Source organism: Oppia nitens, unplaced genomic scaffold (genome assembly GCF_028296485.1).
Source record: "Oppia nitens isolate AA-2021 unplaced genomic scaffold, nextdenovo-longstitch-racon4-pilon3 scaffold1_pilon_pilon_pilon, whole genome shotgun sequence".
Lineage (NCBI taxonomy): Eukaryota > Metazoa > Arthropoda > Arachnida > Sarcoptiformes > Oppiidae > Oppia > Oppia nitens.
Window position 1 is genome coordinate 4593096 of NW_026533199.1, and position 16538 is coordinate 4609633.

Below are 16538 nucleotides of genomic sequence, written 5' to 3' on the forward strand. Positions count from 1 at the left end.
ATATATATATATACAGGGTAGCATACAAAACATAGGTTTTATATTTAGTATTTAAGACAATTATAAAATAATATAAAACATAAATTTAAAAAAACTTTATACCTAAATCAAATATAAAACATGCTAAAATTGATTTCAATTGATGTTAAATATTAAATAATTACAGGGAAAACAAATTAATTAGTTGTTTAAATCATTCAATCATTTGTCACAATATTTCATTTTTATAAAATTTATTTCACAAATTTAACTCCATATATTATAATATATATAATTATAATATATAATATAATTACAGCATATTTTATATAATTGTTATGTGGATTATTTATATATTTTTAAAAATTGAATACAATTATGCATTTTTTTGTTTTTTAGGTAAACATTAATAAATTTTGATTAGCAAGTTATTTTTTAAATGAAATTTATTTTTATTTTATACTTTAGCATTATTTTTGAATTTGTCTGAAATTACTTTATATATAATGATTTGTCTTGTTTTTACAATTTTAAAAAGTACAACAATAATCTGTAAATTAAATTAATATATTTTTTATTATATCTAATTTCTATTTAGTTTTAAAATAAGAGAAAAGGATGAACAAACTTATTGTAAAATATAAAAAATTATTTCCGAGAGAAATGGAGATTAAATTAATGTGAATAGTGTTTGTTGTGAATCATGTTTTTGAATACATTTTTTTTTTAAAAATAATAATCACTCGAATCATAGAAATTTAGCGATTTTGGTGTTTAATTACCTGAAACTTATGTCGAGCTTTTTATAGTATTATTATTTTAATTATAATAATAATAATTATTATTATTATTACTTATAATTAGTATGATTTTTACTGTTTAGTCTTTTTTTAATACCGTTGCTTAATATAATATATTTGTACATATTTTAAATATGAATCCATTTCTCATTATTATAATTAATTTACATTAATTTTATTTCTAATTAACCATTGGGTGGGACACCGACACATACATACATTGACATACCATAAAATATATCACTTGCCTACTACTCACTCATTCCCTACCGTTTCCTCTGATAAATGTCAGAATGATTTGATAGGACAGAGAGTGCGGACATTAATAGTTGGGTATAAAAGACTAATCAAATGAATTATGATTTGAATCAATTGAATGTGAAATATAGCAAATAAAACATATAAAACATTAAGTTTTAGTTGTATTTGTACGTAATTTTTCAGTAAATATAACATATAATTAAATAAATAATATTGACGATTGATTATTATTATAATTATTATGATGATTATTGATGCTATTATAATTAATATTAATATCTAAATCATAACTAATATAATAAAAATTATTTGTAATTAAAAACATTACAGCAAAAATGATTTATATAATACCATTTTAAGTTTGTTGTGTAACTCAAAATTAACTAATAAAATATAAATATTTTAAAAGTGAATTTAAGTGATTATTATATTATTTCATTTAAAACACTTTTATGATAAGCTATTTATTATAAAAAATATTATTAAGTTTTATAAAGTTATTTTAATTAATAATTTTTATTTTAGATTAAGTTGAATTACATTATTTTATTAAAATATTTTTGATAATTATAAAAATGTCAAAAAAGTCATTTTAATATTCCGTTATTTTAAATAATTATTTACTAAATTAATATTAGCAAAATTAATTTAATTTTATAAAATTATGAAAATAGAGCAATAAAGTATCTATTTTGCATAAAAATTTAATTTAGATTATATAATTTTATAATACAATTAAAAAAATAAATCAATGTGTCATTCGTAACATTATTTTGATTTATTCTCTAATAATTTTTATCCTCTTTTAATATTTTTTATTCATTTTTCTGTCTATTTTTCTAATAGTATTTGCGTACATATGTTACACAAAACTACTTAATTTAGGATATATTATATTAACAATCATATGAAGTGAGGACTCTATTAAAAATTATTTAAAGAGGAAAAAGGAAAGTTATGTTGAGATGTATTGTTTGTCTAATAGGACTGGTAGGCAATAGAAGCAACATTTGGCACCAGCTGACAAATCTAATTGGCCTTCAACTACTTCATGTCTGTCCATTTATGCCATCAGTTATAAACACATCTAACACTACAATATATACGATACATATATGATATCGTATACTAAGTTATGATATGGTATGGCATAGCTTTGAGATATACAGACCAATACTCTCAACACTCTTTCCTATGACTTCAATGTGTTTAATGTATTGATGAACACAAATGTATAATAGAGAACTCGTTAAAAGCAGAAAGAGAGAGTGAGTGAGTGAGTGAGTGAGTGAGTGAGTGAGAGAGAGAGAGAGAGAGAGAGAGAGAGAGAGAGAGAGAGAGAGTAGTAAACTTATTGAATGCATCCCACTGTTCAACAGCTGTTTTTGACATCAAAACTTTTTTAAGGCACTCATTATTAACAACAGTCCCTACTGTCCACATATTTACTCTCTCTCTCTCTCTCTCTCTCTCTCTCTCTCTCTCTCTCTCTCTCTCTCTCTCTCTCTCTCTCTCTCTCTCTCTCTCTCTCTCTCTCTTCCGACAAATATAAACACAGACAGTAAATATATTAACTTCATTTTTTAATTAATTATATAATTATAGCATATTTATTTTTGTATATACCGTAATTGATATTACATTTTTAAAAATACTTATATTATTATAAACTTTTCATAAATATTACTGTATTATTGTTTAATCAGAAACATTTGGACACTACGACCACAAACTGCGGCACAATTAATACATTATCATCAAAATAATACTAAAAAACAAACTTATTTGACTCAACTTATATCAAATAACTAAAATGATATTCAAATTTATTTAACTCATTTATACTTAAATCAAATTATACTGTTATTATAATAATTGTAATCTTTTATTATTAGTAAGAATTTTAATTTTTCCTTTATATTATTATTATTATATTCATTAAAATATAGTGATATTTTAATAATGAAAATTAGTGAAATTATAATTTATTATAATTACAATTAGAAATACAGATTAAATTATATTAGAGAAATAAATTTTTAGTTTGGCTCAGTTATAGTTAATAGTCAGCAGTTAATAAAAGTTTGGGTATTATTATATAACAATGACTTTTTTATTTGGTTTTCTAAACAGTATATATATTAGAGTATTACCAGGTATTTAAATAAACAGTATATTTGTTAACAACTATTAAAATAAAAATTAATAAATAAAATGTTTTGCTTCGTTGAAAATTTCTAGCATTTTTGAAATAATAAATATAATATAATAKTTAATAATATTTGAATAATTAATGTTATAATTAGTYATACACTACTGTAATGTAAAAATATGTTACCGGTATATATAAATAATGTATTTTAAAGTAACTRCAGGTAAATAAAAAGTGTTGTTATAACTCATAACTAAATATATTTTACTATTTAATCATTTTTTTTGTAAACTATTTTTCTAATTATAATCAAAAATGAATTTCGCATTTAATATAACTAGAAATCAAATTTTATTAATGATTTTGATTCAAATGTAATGTTAATAACATAAAAATTATGATTTTTGTTCAACACTTTTGTTATCATCTAATGGTTGTCCATCCGAACCGTTCATAAGTGTATTATCATCGGCGATGTCTTTATCTCTGGAGTATAAGTTCGGGTATTGAGACATACAGTCCTGCATTTCGGTAAACTTATCGACACAGTCTTCGCCCTTATTCTCRGCGGTCGAGTAATGAAAGCAACCAAATGCCTCCCGAAATTGGTAACCGCACGGCCCACTGGCCATCCCTCCCAAACACGGACAGTTCCAATTGATATCACCGTTGGGCAGAATTAGACCGCGCGGCTCATCGGCGCTTTCATCGGTTAATTCAACGGTCGATGGCTTCGAGTGATCCTCTTTTGTGGCAAATATTATGCGATCTTTTCCTATCTCTTGACAATAAGACATCTCAATTATTGCGGTGTTGTCTTAGTTGGCGACCAGTTGTGCGACCATTTGATGAACCGATTCAACGCATCGATTGATAAATCGGCTAAAAGTTCATCAAAAATGTTGAATCAATTGATTACAAACTGAAGACAATTATTAACAAAATCACATTAATTACGTCCTCTTAAGTTAGTCATCGATGGTATCGCCAAATCATAATTAGGGATCAATTAATACATTATTTCAATTAATTTTCAAATATTTGTTTAACAAATCAATGTATTAAACATTAAAATACTAATTAATTGTGTTTAACATTAATGTCAATCAAATGCAAACAATCCAATCAAATGCCATTCAATTCAATGTATGAAATAATGTCATTAAACTTTGCAAACAAATCGCGCGGACTTTAAAATAAAATATTYTATAAAAAGTGTTTTAAAGTTTCAGATTAATAGTATCTACAATGGGATCAAATTCAATGATAATGATTATCCTATTTGTTTGTTTATTGATAGTAATATCGCAAAACACATTAAACAACGATTTACTTTAAAAATTTTAATTACTGTATTAGTTAATGAATATATAAACAAGTATTATAAAATAATTATTAAAACTAATATTAAAATACTATTGATTTACAGTTTATTATTTATTAAGTTTTGTCATCATTTTGTGGTAAATTTTTATGACTATCAGGTTTTTTAAATTGTTGTACAATACTATTGGTATTTATCTGATCTCTGAAATGTGAACAATTGTTATCAGATTTAAACTGACTCTTTGCTGTCATAGCTTTTTCGGTCATCTGATGAGGAATATTATGACTTCGAGTGACTTCATCCACGTGTACGACATTGTTGGCCATACTTTGCGATAAGATATCATTGTAATCACTTTCGGCGTTAATTTCAGTATGGATTTTGTTMARTGTTTGCAAAAGTTTATTACTTCCAGCCGATGATCTAAAAATTTGCAAAAAATTGAATAAATTTATTGAAATTGAAATAACAATTATATTAGATATTAAATTTGAAATACTCTTTATTTGTTGATTTGTTCCCTTTATTATTGTCATTTGAATTTCCTTCAATATTCCTGCAATCAATTACTCAATTATCTAATATTTATAAGAATATTCTGTAAAATAATAATTATTACTTATTTTTCATTTTCAGTATCTTTGCTTCCATATGATCGACACCACTCTTAGAGATATATTTTTTGAGACAATTTATAAGATATCTTAATTGTTGCTTAAATTAAAATTAATTAATTATTAATTATACAATTATTAGTTTAATTATTGTATATTTACTCTAATGTAATGCACTGTCGATAGATTGCCCACAAATTGTTCGACACCATTGATCACATTAAATACAACCTAAAGACAAAAACAAAATAAATGATAAAAATTAAGTTAAAAAAAGATTACTAAAAATATTTACCATATCGTTAATTATGAAGAAAACTCTTTTCTTTTGATTTATCTCTGTTTGAATGTTTAACAACTTTAACAATGGTTTAGTGGTTCCACCCTATCATCCAAATTGTTATAAATTTAGCATAAATTATGTAATTATTTTAATAATAYTRTAAATTTTAATATTTACCAAAATAAATACAGTAAACAAAATTAAAACAAAAGTAGTTGTTTTAAAAAGATCGACGTTTTTAACACCTTTTACTTCACTTAAAAGTGCTATCATTGCAAAAGCAATGGCACCTCTCAGACCTCCATAAGCCTAAGAAATAAAAAGTTTTAATTTTAATAAAACTTATTAATTATTAAGATATGATAACCATTAGTATCTGTTCTTTAAATTGAACGATTCGAGTCCTATGAAAATATCTGTTTGAAAAATATGTCAACGAAAACACACCTAATAAAAGATAATAATTGTTTTTATATCTATTTGTTGCATAAATTAAATTTCTAATAACTTACTGACGATACGAAAGATGAGACAAAATATTATTGTAAAGACAACAAATGACTGTTAAATRTTATAATATTACAAAATTAATAATCATRTMATTTAAATAGAAATTTATAATAAAAATATATAATAAAAATTAATAATAAAAATTAATAATAAAAATTAATAATAAAAATTAATAATAAAAATTAATAATACGGTATTCCAGATGTGATCCATACTTATCAGCATTTGTCCCAAAAAGAAGAATATTAACAAATCAGCGATTGTACTGACATTAAAAAAAGTTTGGGTTTTAATCATTTAAATAATATTTTTCATTTAAGTAATTAATAATCAATACCTGAGACCTTTAATACTATACTTAACCGTTGTATTTGTTTTTTCAGTGGTATTACGATTAGCAAACTCTGATTGTGTCTTAAATTATATAATTTTCAAAACAAAAAAATTAGGAAAATATTGGATTATTTACAAAAATTATAAGTAATTACAAGACCACATCCTATCAAACTTATGAGTCCAGATAAATGAAACACATCTGCAGTAAGAAATGCCAGATATGCCATTCCCAACATAATAGTCGGTTCAACCACTATAACAAAKATATTCAATATTTTAGTTTTATTTATTTGATAATAAAATTAATTTAAACCTTCTGAATGTTTTGTATATAATGTCATAATTGAAGTAAATATGCCGTATATAATGCCAATTAAAAAACCGCCGACACTAACGTAGAAGAAGGCACCGACACCTTCAATGATATCAGCAGTTGTTATGATTGGTGTATTGACAAAGTTAGTCAACAATTCTTGTAATACTATAACCACAGCATCTTTTAATTGAGTAACAAAAATCAATAAATAAATCATATTTTTTTTAATAAAGTCATTTAAATTTTATACCATTTAAAAGAGATTCGCCAAACACTAAGTAATAAAGATTTTTATTAACATTCAACTCTTGAAATATATTTAAAACCTATTTTAAAAATAGATAATTTTGAATATAATTTTATAAAAAATATAATATATATTTTTTTTTTGATTTCATACAGTGACGGGATCTACTGCACTGATAGCATTGGAAAATATGAGTACTTCTATAAGCGATATTTGAGGAAAATTAAGAAAATCAATGTTTATAATGACGAAAATATATAAAAACATTCCGATTAAGAGGACATTAATTAGTGTACCCTTTGAAGATAAAAACAATAATTTCAAAAAATAGATCAATAAGTAGTTAATTGACAAAATACTGACCACAACGGCATACATAAGAATTGTAATAACATTGCTGAAGAAGACCTCATTGTGCAGACTATGTGCCGCTTCCATAATAATACTTTGAATCAATTAAAAATAAAACAATAATAATAATTATCACTATTTTCTTATCAAACAGTGACTTACGGTGGCATTAATCCATAGAGGAATAGGTTAACAGAAAATTTTGGAAATTCTTGAATTCCAAAAATTCTGATTAAAAAATTATTTAATAAAATCATAAAATTTACATATTTTACTGATAATGAAAAACTGAAATTTATTACTTAAAGAGAGTGCCGAACCAAATGCCAATTATTATCAGAATACAAGATTCGGGTATATTATTGACCAGAAACGGGCTCTTATGGAAACCAACTTTGATTAGCGATGCAATTATCAGATATAAGGCAAACATAAAAAATGTGACCACAAATGGCTTATAATAATTGCCATTTAAAAAGCCTTTAAATGAATTAGATTTATGTCTATCAGTGGTGCTATCGGTGTGTATAGAGTACTGCGAATCCATTAATATTGTGTCCGATTCTTCATCGGTTATGTTTTGCGATATTACTATCGCTATACAAGAAATTAAGATAATTATTATCACTGAGTTTGATCCCATTGTAGATATTATTTATAAAGATATTATGGATTTGAATATTCACTTAACAAACAAATTCTTCATTTAAAGTTCGCGCGATTTGATCGCGAAGTTCAATGACTTTATTTCAGATTATATTAAATACATTGAATTGAATGGCATTTGATTGACATTAATGTTAAACACAATTAATTAGTATTTTAATGTTTAATACATTGATTTGTTAAACAAATATTTGAAAATTAATTGAAATAATGTATTAATTGATCCCTAATTATGATTTGGCGATACCATCGATGACTAACTTAAGAGGACGTAATTAATGTGATTTTGTTAATAATTGTCTTCAGTTTGTAATCAATTGATTCAACATTTTTGATGAACTTTTAGCCGATTTATCAATCGATGCGTTGAATCGGTTCATCAAATGGTCGCATAACTGGTCGCCAACTAAGACAACACCGCAATAATTGTATGTGAAGTACTCGTGAGTGACAGCTATGGACATGTCATCACATAAGCTGGTGCTCAATGAAGAGCTCCTCAAAACACTGGACGATCACAAGCGACACATATTTGTCTTTGAATGGCTCCGATCTCTGGATCAGTCATTAAGTGGAGTACAAAAGGTTTGACACAAGAATGATATGTTTGCGATAATTGTGTTATATTTGTAAATATTGTTTTGATTCATGTCTTGTCTAGAATGACATCAAAGAATGTCAGAAGGAACTGATGAACCAGTTATTAGTCCGCATTCAAGAGCCAACCGGTCCGCCCACACGTCGACTTGTGGCCCGATGTTTGGCCACTTTGTTTTCAGTTGGCGACACTTTCCTCTTGTTTGAAGCCATTAATAAGTGCAACGATATTCTGAAGAATAAAGATGATTCTCCATCATATCAACCGATAAGACTGTAAGACAATTGTCGACTATTGAGTTGATAATTATGTTTTGAATAATTGTTTGTATTTGTTGTGATTAGAGCTGCCATTACTTGTTTGGGAACAATGTATGAAAAGTTAGGTCGTCTGATGGGTCGTTCATATGAAGACACGGTTCAACTGTTACTGAAATCTATAAAGAATGCTGAGGTATGTCATCAGTAGGTTATTAGTCTTGAAATCGCTAGAAATCGTCTTAAAATTATTGGATATTTTTATTGATTATTTTAGTCACAAACTCGATCTGAGATATATTTGACACTTGAAAAAATAGTGTCAGGAATGGGAAGTGCGGCAAATTCAGTGCACCGGGAGATATACAAACACATAAAGTCAGGAATGACCGATCGGGCAATGATTGTTAGGAGTAGTGCCGCTAAATGTTTGCACAAAATGTTAAGTTGTGCGCCTTTTCTCTATACAACTGAATTGGAAAATGTCTTCTCATTATGTTTCCGATCTCTCGATGGCTCTAATTATGAAGTCCGATGTGCTGTGTCTCTAGTTTTAGGTACTTTAGTTGCTCAGACACAACAGCCACCGTCACAACTAATGTCACAGCAAACTACAAAAACACGTATCGTTTCATTAGAAGAAGCATTAAATCTGTTAGCGTCAGGTTTTTTACGCGGAGGTATCGGTTCATTGAAAAGTGCCGGAGAAATGATTAAAGGAGTAACAGTTAGCCGAGAAACTCGAGTAGGTGTTACTCATGGATATGTAGTGTTGGTATCAGTAATGGGCTCATCATGGCTTGAAAGACATTTATTGCAGTTTTTAACGCATTTACTCGATTTATTGGCTAATCCTAAAACCAGTTCAACACATATGGAAGCAGTCGCTAGCCGTAAATGTGTGGCATTTGTTTTGAGATCAGTTTTGGGACGACAACTGAGCGAAAAGGCTCAGTTACAGGCTATCAAAGAGTTGACTAATATATTGAATCGATATTTAAATGCTAACATAAATGATTCAAATGGTGACAAAAGTACAAATAATTCAAGTGCTGCGGCAAATGCCGTCAAAGATTCACTTCAAGTCGATATTCAACTCATACAACATGTATTGGTTTGTGCTCTTCTTGAAATTGGTTGTCTTATCAAAAGTTTAAGCACTTCCTGTATAACTGTAGTAACGGATACACATTTATCTCTTATTGATACGATTGCATCTATTGTTGTCCACCCATCAAGTTGTGCCCGATTGTCGGCCGCGTGGTGTTTAAGATGCATAGCAGTTGCCGCTCCTTCACAATTGACACCACTTATTGAACGATCACTAGAAAGACTTGAAACTCTTAAGTCAAATCCAGAGACAATTAGTGGTTATTCTTGTGCTTTGTCTGCACTTTTAGGTGCCGTATGTCAAACTCCTTTAGGTATTCCTCACAATAAGGGGAAACTCATATTTAACATTGCAGAAGATTTATTGAGGAGTGCGTCACAAAACAGTCGTTTATCTCTTCAAAGGACACAAGCGGGTTGGCAGCTGATCGGCTCTATTATGACATTAGGACCGCCTGTTATTAAAGGATTATTACCACGTCTTCTTTTATTATGGAAGAACTCATTTCCGCGTTCATCTAAAGAACTTGAGTCTGAGAAAGCACGCGGCGATGCATTCACGTGGCAGATAACTCTTGAAAATAGAGCCGGTGCTCTGGCAGCCATGTCTAGCTTTTTGGCACATTGCGACAAATTAGCCACAGATGAAGTCAAACGCCGATTATTGACGCCAATTGAGTCGGCATTTACTATGTTGGCTGCTTTGAGTGTAGTTTTTAAAAGCTATGGAACTGCTGTTAAGGCCAGTGCAGCGATGGTTAGACTCAGACTTTACGAGACTTTACTACTATTGCCTCCTCAATCGTATGACAATTGCTATACAAACTTATTGAGACTATTAGTGTCAGAGTTTACTTTAACCGAAAATGTGGCCAATACTACCAGTTCTTTATTACGAAGTTTTTGTCATTCAGATGACGATACCATACTTGGCTCATGGCTTCAAGAAACTGATCACAAAGCTATTGAAGATCAGGTATTAACTTGATTTAAATATGATATTAATTTTAATCTATATTTTCATATCTAATATTTTTACTAAATTTTCTTAAATAATTTAATGCTTCTATAAGATGGAACCAAACAGAAAATTGGATAAAGAGTTTGTGAGTCAACTCTTTTTTCAAAACATTGAAATTGTTTTCTGTTTTTGTTTAATTTATTTTATTTTATTTTTTGTTTTTTATATTAAATTATATTATGTTAATTGAGATAATTAATAAATTTAATTAATATTTGATTTGATTTTTAATAAACAGTTGCAATCAAACAGTTCATCCAGTTCTGGAGCCATCGAACACGACACGACACATCTTTATAGATTATTATCCAATAAGAGTGTAGTACCGGATCCATATCCATTAGGTGTTGCTGTTATAGACAAGTCTGCACTTGTATTTTCTGCCGTATTTCCATTYGTGGCAAACAAACATCGTATCCAAATGTTGAACCATTTCAATGAGTGTATAAAACACGCCAAAGCCGCGCGTCAAGAAGCCGTCCAAATCAATATTCTTACAGCCATTTTGGGAGCTCTTAAAGTAAGTGAAACTGTGGTATTGTTGTAATAATTACTAAAAATAAAAATATTTTTTTATTAGGTTTTGGCTGAATCTAAAATGAGTTTAGGAACCGATGAAGTCAAGAGACTTATTGTTAATTTTATATTAAACACAATGAGTCACTCAAATCCATTGTTAAGATGTGCATCGGCTGAAGCTTTGGGTCGTTGCGGACAAATCATGAATGACGGGAGGTTTGTGGCGGAAATGGCTCAACAATGCTTTGATAAGTTGAAGAGTGCCAGAGACGCATTGTCTCGGACCGGACACTCTTTAGCATTGGGTTGTATTCATCGATATGTTGGTGGACTCGGTTCAAGTCAACACTTGAATACAGGCATTTCAATATTGTTAGCATTAGCTCAGGACAACTCCAATACAACAGTTCAAGTTTGGGCATTACATGCGTTAACATTGATTGCCGACTCCGGTGGACCAATGTTTCGCTCATATGTTGAGCCAACTCTATCACATTGTCTCAAATTACTGCTATCAGTACCAATGTCTTACTGTGATGTTCATCAATGTATTGGAAAATGTTTATCTGCAATGATTACCACAATTGGACCCGAATTGCAAAGCAACACAAACTCGATATGTGCGACACGATCGACACTTTTGGTTGCCTGTGCTATAATGCAAGAACACGACGACTTCTTGGTTCAGGCAGAAGCTATTGGTTGTCTTCAACAGTTGCATATGTTTGCACCAAAACATGTTAACCTCTCGACATTGGTTCCAGTTTTATGTGAAGCCATACGCAGTTCACATCTTATGTTAAGACGTGCATCAGTGGCCTGTTTGCATCAACTGTCACAGCGAGAAGCCAAAGAAGTTTCAGAACACGTCTACTTATGGACTAAGGATTCTAAGAACGATAACTTTAAAAAAGTTTTTAATACTTCACTCTCTGGTGATCACGGATTGGCTGGAATGTTGATATCTATGTTAGACTATGAAAAAGATGAAATAACAATCAATAATATTCATAAAATAATCCAAAGTTTGGTTCAAACTCTTGGATCTGAATATCTAAGTCAATGGCTAAATCTCTGTCGTGAAGTATTGACAGCTTCTGATCCTAATTCGGCTATTTCTTCACCAGATAAGGACGTAGATATTGAAAATGATGAGATGGTTGATGTTGAGGAACGGTTTAAGGCTGGAGAAGAACTTTCAACTCATCCGCCGATCTCTCCTCGATGGTTGACCCGAGTCTTTACAACACAAACATTGTGTCGTATCATAAATTCGTGCGAAAACGCCTCTAATAGTGAAATACATTTTGATTTATTATTAGCGCGAGAGAGACGTGCACTGAGTGGTAGTAAAGAAGATTTTCTTGCTCTGCATTTATCCGATTTGATTCGTATGGCTTTTATGGCGGCCACCAGTGATAGTGACGATTTACGTCTTGAAGGACTAATAGCATTACAACTTATAATCGACAAGTTTTCAAAAGTACCCGAACCTGAATTCCCTGATCATGTGATATTAGAACAATATCAGGCACAGGTAGGAGCGGCACTTAGGCCTGCATTTTCACCCGATACACCTTCACATGTAACTGCTATGGCTTGTCAAGTGTGCAGCGCATGGATAGGCAGTGGTGTGGCTCGTGATCTAAATGATTTGCGAAGAGTCAATCAATTGTTGGTATCGTCTTTGACTAAACTTCAAAAGGACTCGAGTTCTCGACTTTACAATGAGAGCGCCTCTACTATTGAAAAGTTAGCTATTCTTAAGGCTTGGGCTGAAGTTTATGTCGTTTCAATGGATCAAAACACGACTTACAAACAAAATATTAATAATAGCGAAGATTGTGACAATAATATTGAAAGTTTACTGCATTTAGTTGAACCAGAATTGCCATCACTTAGTAAATACTGGTTATCAGCGCTTAGAGATCACGCGTTATTGACACTACCGGAAGAGTTTTCAAGTCAATTGCCTCACGAAGGCGGAGCTTTCTATACCTCAGACACTATAGAAATTGCAAGACCACGATATCGGGCCTCGTGGCCACCTATACTACATGCGGCCGCTTTATGGCTCTGTAGTAATGGCTTTAAAAGTGACTGCGAAACTAACTTTAACGAAGAGCGCTTTCACTTACTATTTGGTATATGTATGGAAGCGCTATGTAATCCACGGTCATCTGAACCATTATCTTATGTATTGGTTTGTCTTAAATCGCTTCAACAACTTCTATGTCATCCCTATCCAGAGTCGCTCTTAGGCAAAGACCATCAGTTATCTATTGAATTGTCTAATGTTTTGCATCGATTGCTTCTCACTCGCGAAACATCTGAATGTCAACTATTGATCTTAAATATCGCCCAAATAGTAACACAATCACAACTCAATCATTTAGAAAATGAGAAAAAGAAAATACTCCGAGAGTTAGCACCGGCTAATCAAGAACCACACAATAGTGATAAAGTTTTGGCTAATTTAGGCGAAGGCACAGAATCGGGTGATATTATTCCCGGACAGTCACTTGTATACGCTTTGCTTGAAGTATGTCTTTGTGTATTAGTCCGACAAATGCCACAATTAAGTCCAGTTTTAGCCAATACACCCGGACTGGCAGTGATTGTACAGAAAAATAATTTAAGACTAACTGATGAATCAACTGAATTAATTGGTCGATCACTACAAATACTTTGTGATTTACCAATGCTTTGTTCACCTAAAGGAAGTACTATTATTTTACCATCGATTCTCTATTTGGTTACCGGAGTCTTAAAGGAATCGGCGACTCAATTAAACGGAGAGTTTATTGATAATCAACCCATAACTTCAGTATTCAATTGTTTGCGAACATTGAGTTCATCTTCTTTAACCAAAAATAGTATTTGTAGTCAAAAGTGGACCGAATTATTGCAAAGCACTTTAGCTGTGATTCTTGATTTATGTAAGACAAGTAAGTTATAGACTATACTCTATTCAGATTTGTTAACATATAAACAGATTAGATATTTAATAGACATATAATTGTTTGAATTTAATTATTTTTAAATTATTAGATTGAGTAATAAGTATTTTTATTACAATTGATTTGATTATTATTACCGGTATATTATTAATATATTTATTTGATTTATGGTAATAGAAAATTATTTTTTCTTAAAATATTAGGTCATACGGATGAGCCTAAACCAGACGACATAATCACTCTTATAGCTGTCGGTATATTTATAGTTAAAGCACCGTCAGATGTAGTACAGGTGCCAAACCTTCAATATCCTGCTATTAATCTACTGAAGCAGTCTCTGCAAAGTGACCGCAAGATTGTATGTTTTATTATTGTGTTATAAATTGTTGTAATTAATAATAAATTATATGACAATTTTTAGGTTCAATTGAAATGTATTCAAACTATACGAACTATTTTTGAACACAACAATCATAACGTGTCCGTACCGTACATACATATCCTCGCGCCCCGAATGATAGAGTTGCTCAACAATTTGGTTAAACAAATTAAATTAATCACTTGTGTCAGTCAAATGGAGTCGCAAATTATTCTTGAGTTATTTGCATCATTGGAAGTGCTTTTAGAAATAGCATCAAATGATAAAAGTAAGTAATTATAGTTTTAAAAAATTAACATTAATTAAGATATAATTTATATATATTATCCTTACAGAGGCAAACATTTTAAACATATATTTACCATTAATGTTGAATATTCTATCCGATGATAACATAAGTCGATTGAAGGAATATCGTCGAACTCTCCATAATTATGCGCTTCAAAAGTTAACATCAATTGGACCAAAATATCCTCAAGAATTTCGACAAGTGATTGGTTCGGTTCCACAGTTTAGGAATAGTCTTGAAAATGCTATCAGAAATCAACAAAAGAGCGAAAACAATGTTCAAAATCCTACAGAAAGTATTTCGGTATACAAAGAGACTAAAGCGTCCATCAAATTAAAAGTTGATTTTAGTAATTATACGGACAGTTAGTTTTTGTCAGTTTGATTGTTACGGTATACGTATTTGCTATTAATATTTTCATTTAAATTGTTTGATAATTTATTATTTATACCATAGTTTATATATTATTATACAAACGCTATATTTGTAAAACGGTATCCTTTAATATACAGTATAAGTGTATTTATAAAATGTTTCTATTATTATATTTATAACTATTTATTTAAATTTATTTATTGTACGTTTGAAATACAAAACAAATTTTTATAAATTGTTTGAGATTATAATATTAGATTAATTATGTTTTTACATTAAGATTAAGAGTCAAATATATTGTAATAATGATTGAAATTTTTTAAAAATGTGTTACATATATTATACAGTATTTTATTTTAATTACTGGTAATTATGGAGTGATAATATGTTGTATTTTTGTAAATGTAATGTAAATTATATTTAATTTAATAGTATAATCTCAAACAAGTAATTTATAGATTACTATAATTTATAAATAGATTATTATTAAGTTATATAAATGACATTTTATTTAAATAAATAAAATTTTCAGTTAACTTGTTGTTTTATCAATTTACATTTATAATAAAATTAATTTATTTCAAATATTTTAAAGTTATAAAATTAAACATACTATAAATTTAATATACTTTATCATATTTAGATAGAAATACTAGGATTAATAATTTAGTAAAATAATTAAATTATAATACTGTAGTCCAATATATAGCTAAATACTGTGTGTTTTACGAATCTATTCAATTACAGTAAAGAATATTTATATTTACACAAAACCTATTTTTTAATTAAATTTATAAATAATTTTTTAAAATACATTATTTTTAAACCTGAAAATGACCATCACCATTTTCAATAAGCATTTTAATACATATTTTCATATTGTTTTTAAAATGCATTAATGTTATACCCATAATGGTATATAATGAGAGCTCAGTGTTCAGACAGTACTTATCAATGCATTGCTTATATAATACATAATAGTTGAATAAATATTCGTAAAACAGTCGTTACATTATAATGTTTAATATTAAATTAAATTTTCAAACATAAAAATATCAGTTAGAGTTCAATAGATAACACCAAATAAAAATAAATTTCCTGTAAGTAGAGAAATATGGTTTTTTGGAAATAAAAAAGGGATGGAATTTTCCCAAACTTTACTTACTTAGAGCACTTCCAATGGAGGGA

At 28.9% G+C, this 16538-nt stretch overlaps 3 protein-coding genes across 5 annotated transcripts; 1 reads left to right on the forward strand and 2 right to left on the reverse strand.

Moving 5' to 3' along the window:
• Window positions 1-3565: 3565 nt before the first annotated feature.
• Window positions 3566-4149, reverse strand: LOC128952038 (mitochondrial intermembrane space import and assembly protein 40-like). The gene has a single exon (XM_054297361.1). The coding sequence runs from the start codon at window positions 3987-3989 to the stop codon at window positions 3588-3590; it is 402 nt and encodes a 133-aa protein (XP_054153336.1). The 5' UTR covers window positions 3990-4149; the 3' UTR covers window positions 3566-3587.
• A 483-nt stretch (window positions 4150-4632) lies between these two features.
• LOC128966312 (Na(+)/H(+) exchanger beta-like) lies at window positions 4633-7764 on the reverse strand. Its single transcript, XM_054313158.1, has 17 exons — window positions 7479-7764; window positions 7339-7404; window positions 7189-7270; window positions 6979-7122; window positions 6829-6904; window positions 6576-6758; window positions 6415-6515; window positions 6264-6340; window positions 6119-6191; window positions 5929-5977; window positions 5784-5863; window positions 5594-5725; window positions 5429-5518; window positions 5296-5364; window positions 5139-5233; window positions 5019-5075; window positions 4633-4942 (listed from the first exon to the last, which is right to left on the reverse strand). The coding sequence occupies exons 1-17, from the start codon at window positions 7721-7723 to the stop codon at window positions 4633-4635; spliced, it is 1929 nt and encodes a 642-aa protein (XP_054169133.1). The 5' UTR covers window positions 7724-7764.
• A 322-nt stretch (window positions 7765-8086) lies between these two features.
• LOC128951712 (HEAT repeat-containing protein 5B-like) lies at window positions 8087-15397 on the forward strand. 3 transcript variants are annotated; one of them, XM_054296967.1, is made up of 10 exons: window positions 8087-8427; window positions 8504-8715; window positions 8785-8893; window positions 8975-10783; window positions 10881-10913; window positions 11067-11348; window positions 11409-14295; window positions 14511-14665; window positions 14729-14954; window positions 15022-15397. In XM_054296967.1, the coding sequence occupies exons 1-10, from the start codon at window positions 8299-8301 to the stop codon at window positions 15342-15344; spliced, it is 6165 nt and encodes a 2054-aa protein (XP_054152942.1). In that variant the 5' UTR covers window positions 8087-8298; the 3' UTR covers window positions 15345-15397. The 3 variants fall into 3 exon arrangements, with proteins under 3 accessions (XP_054152942.1, XP_054152943.1, XP_054152945.1); XM_054296968.1 differs by having other exon boundaries at window positions 11409-14286; XM_054296970.1 differs by lacking the exon at window positions 10881-10913.
• The last annotated feature ends 1141 nt before the right edge of the window (window positions 15398-16538 follow it).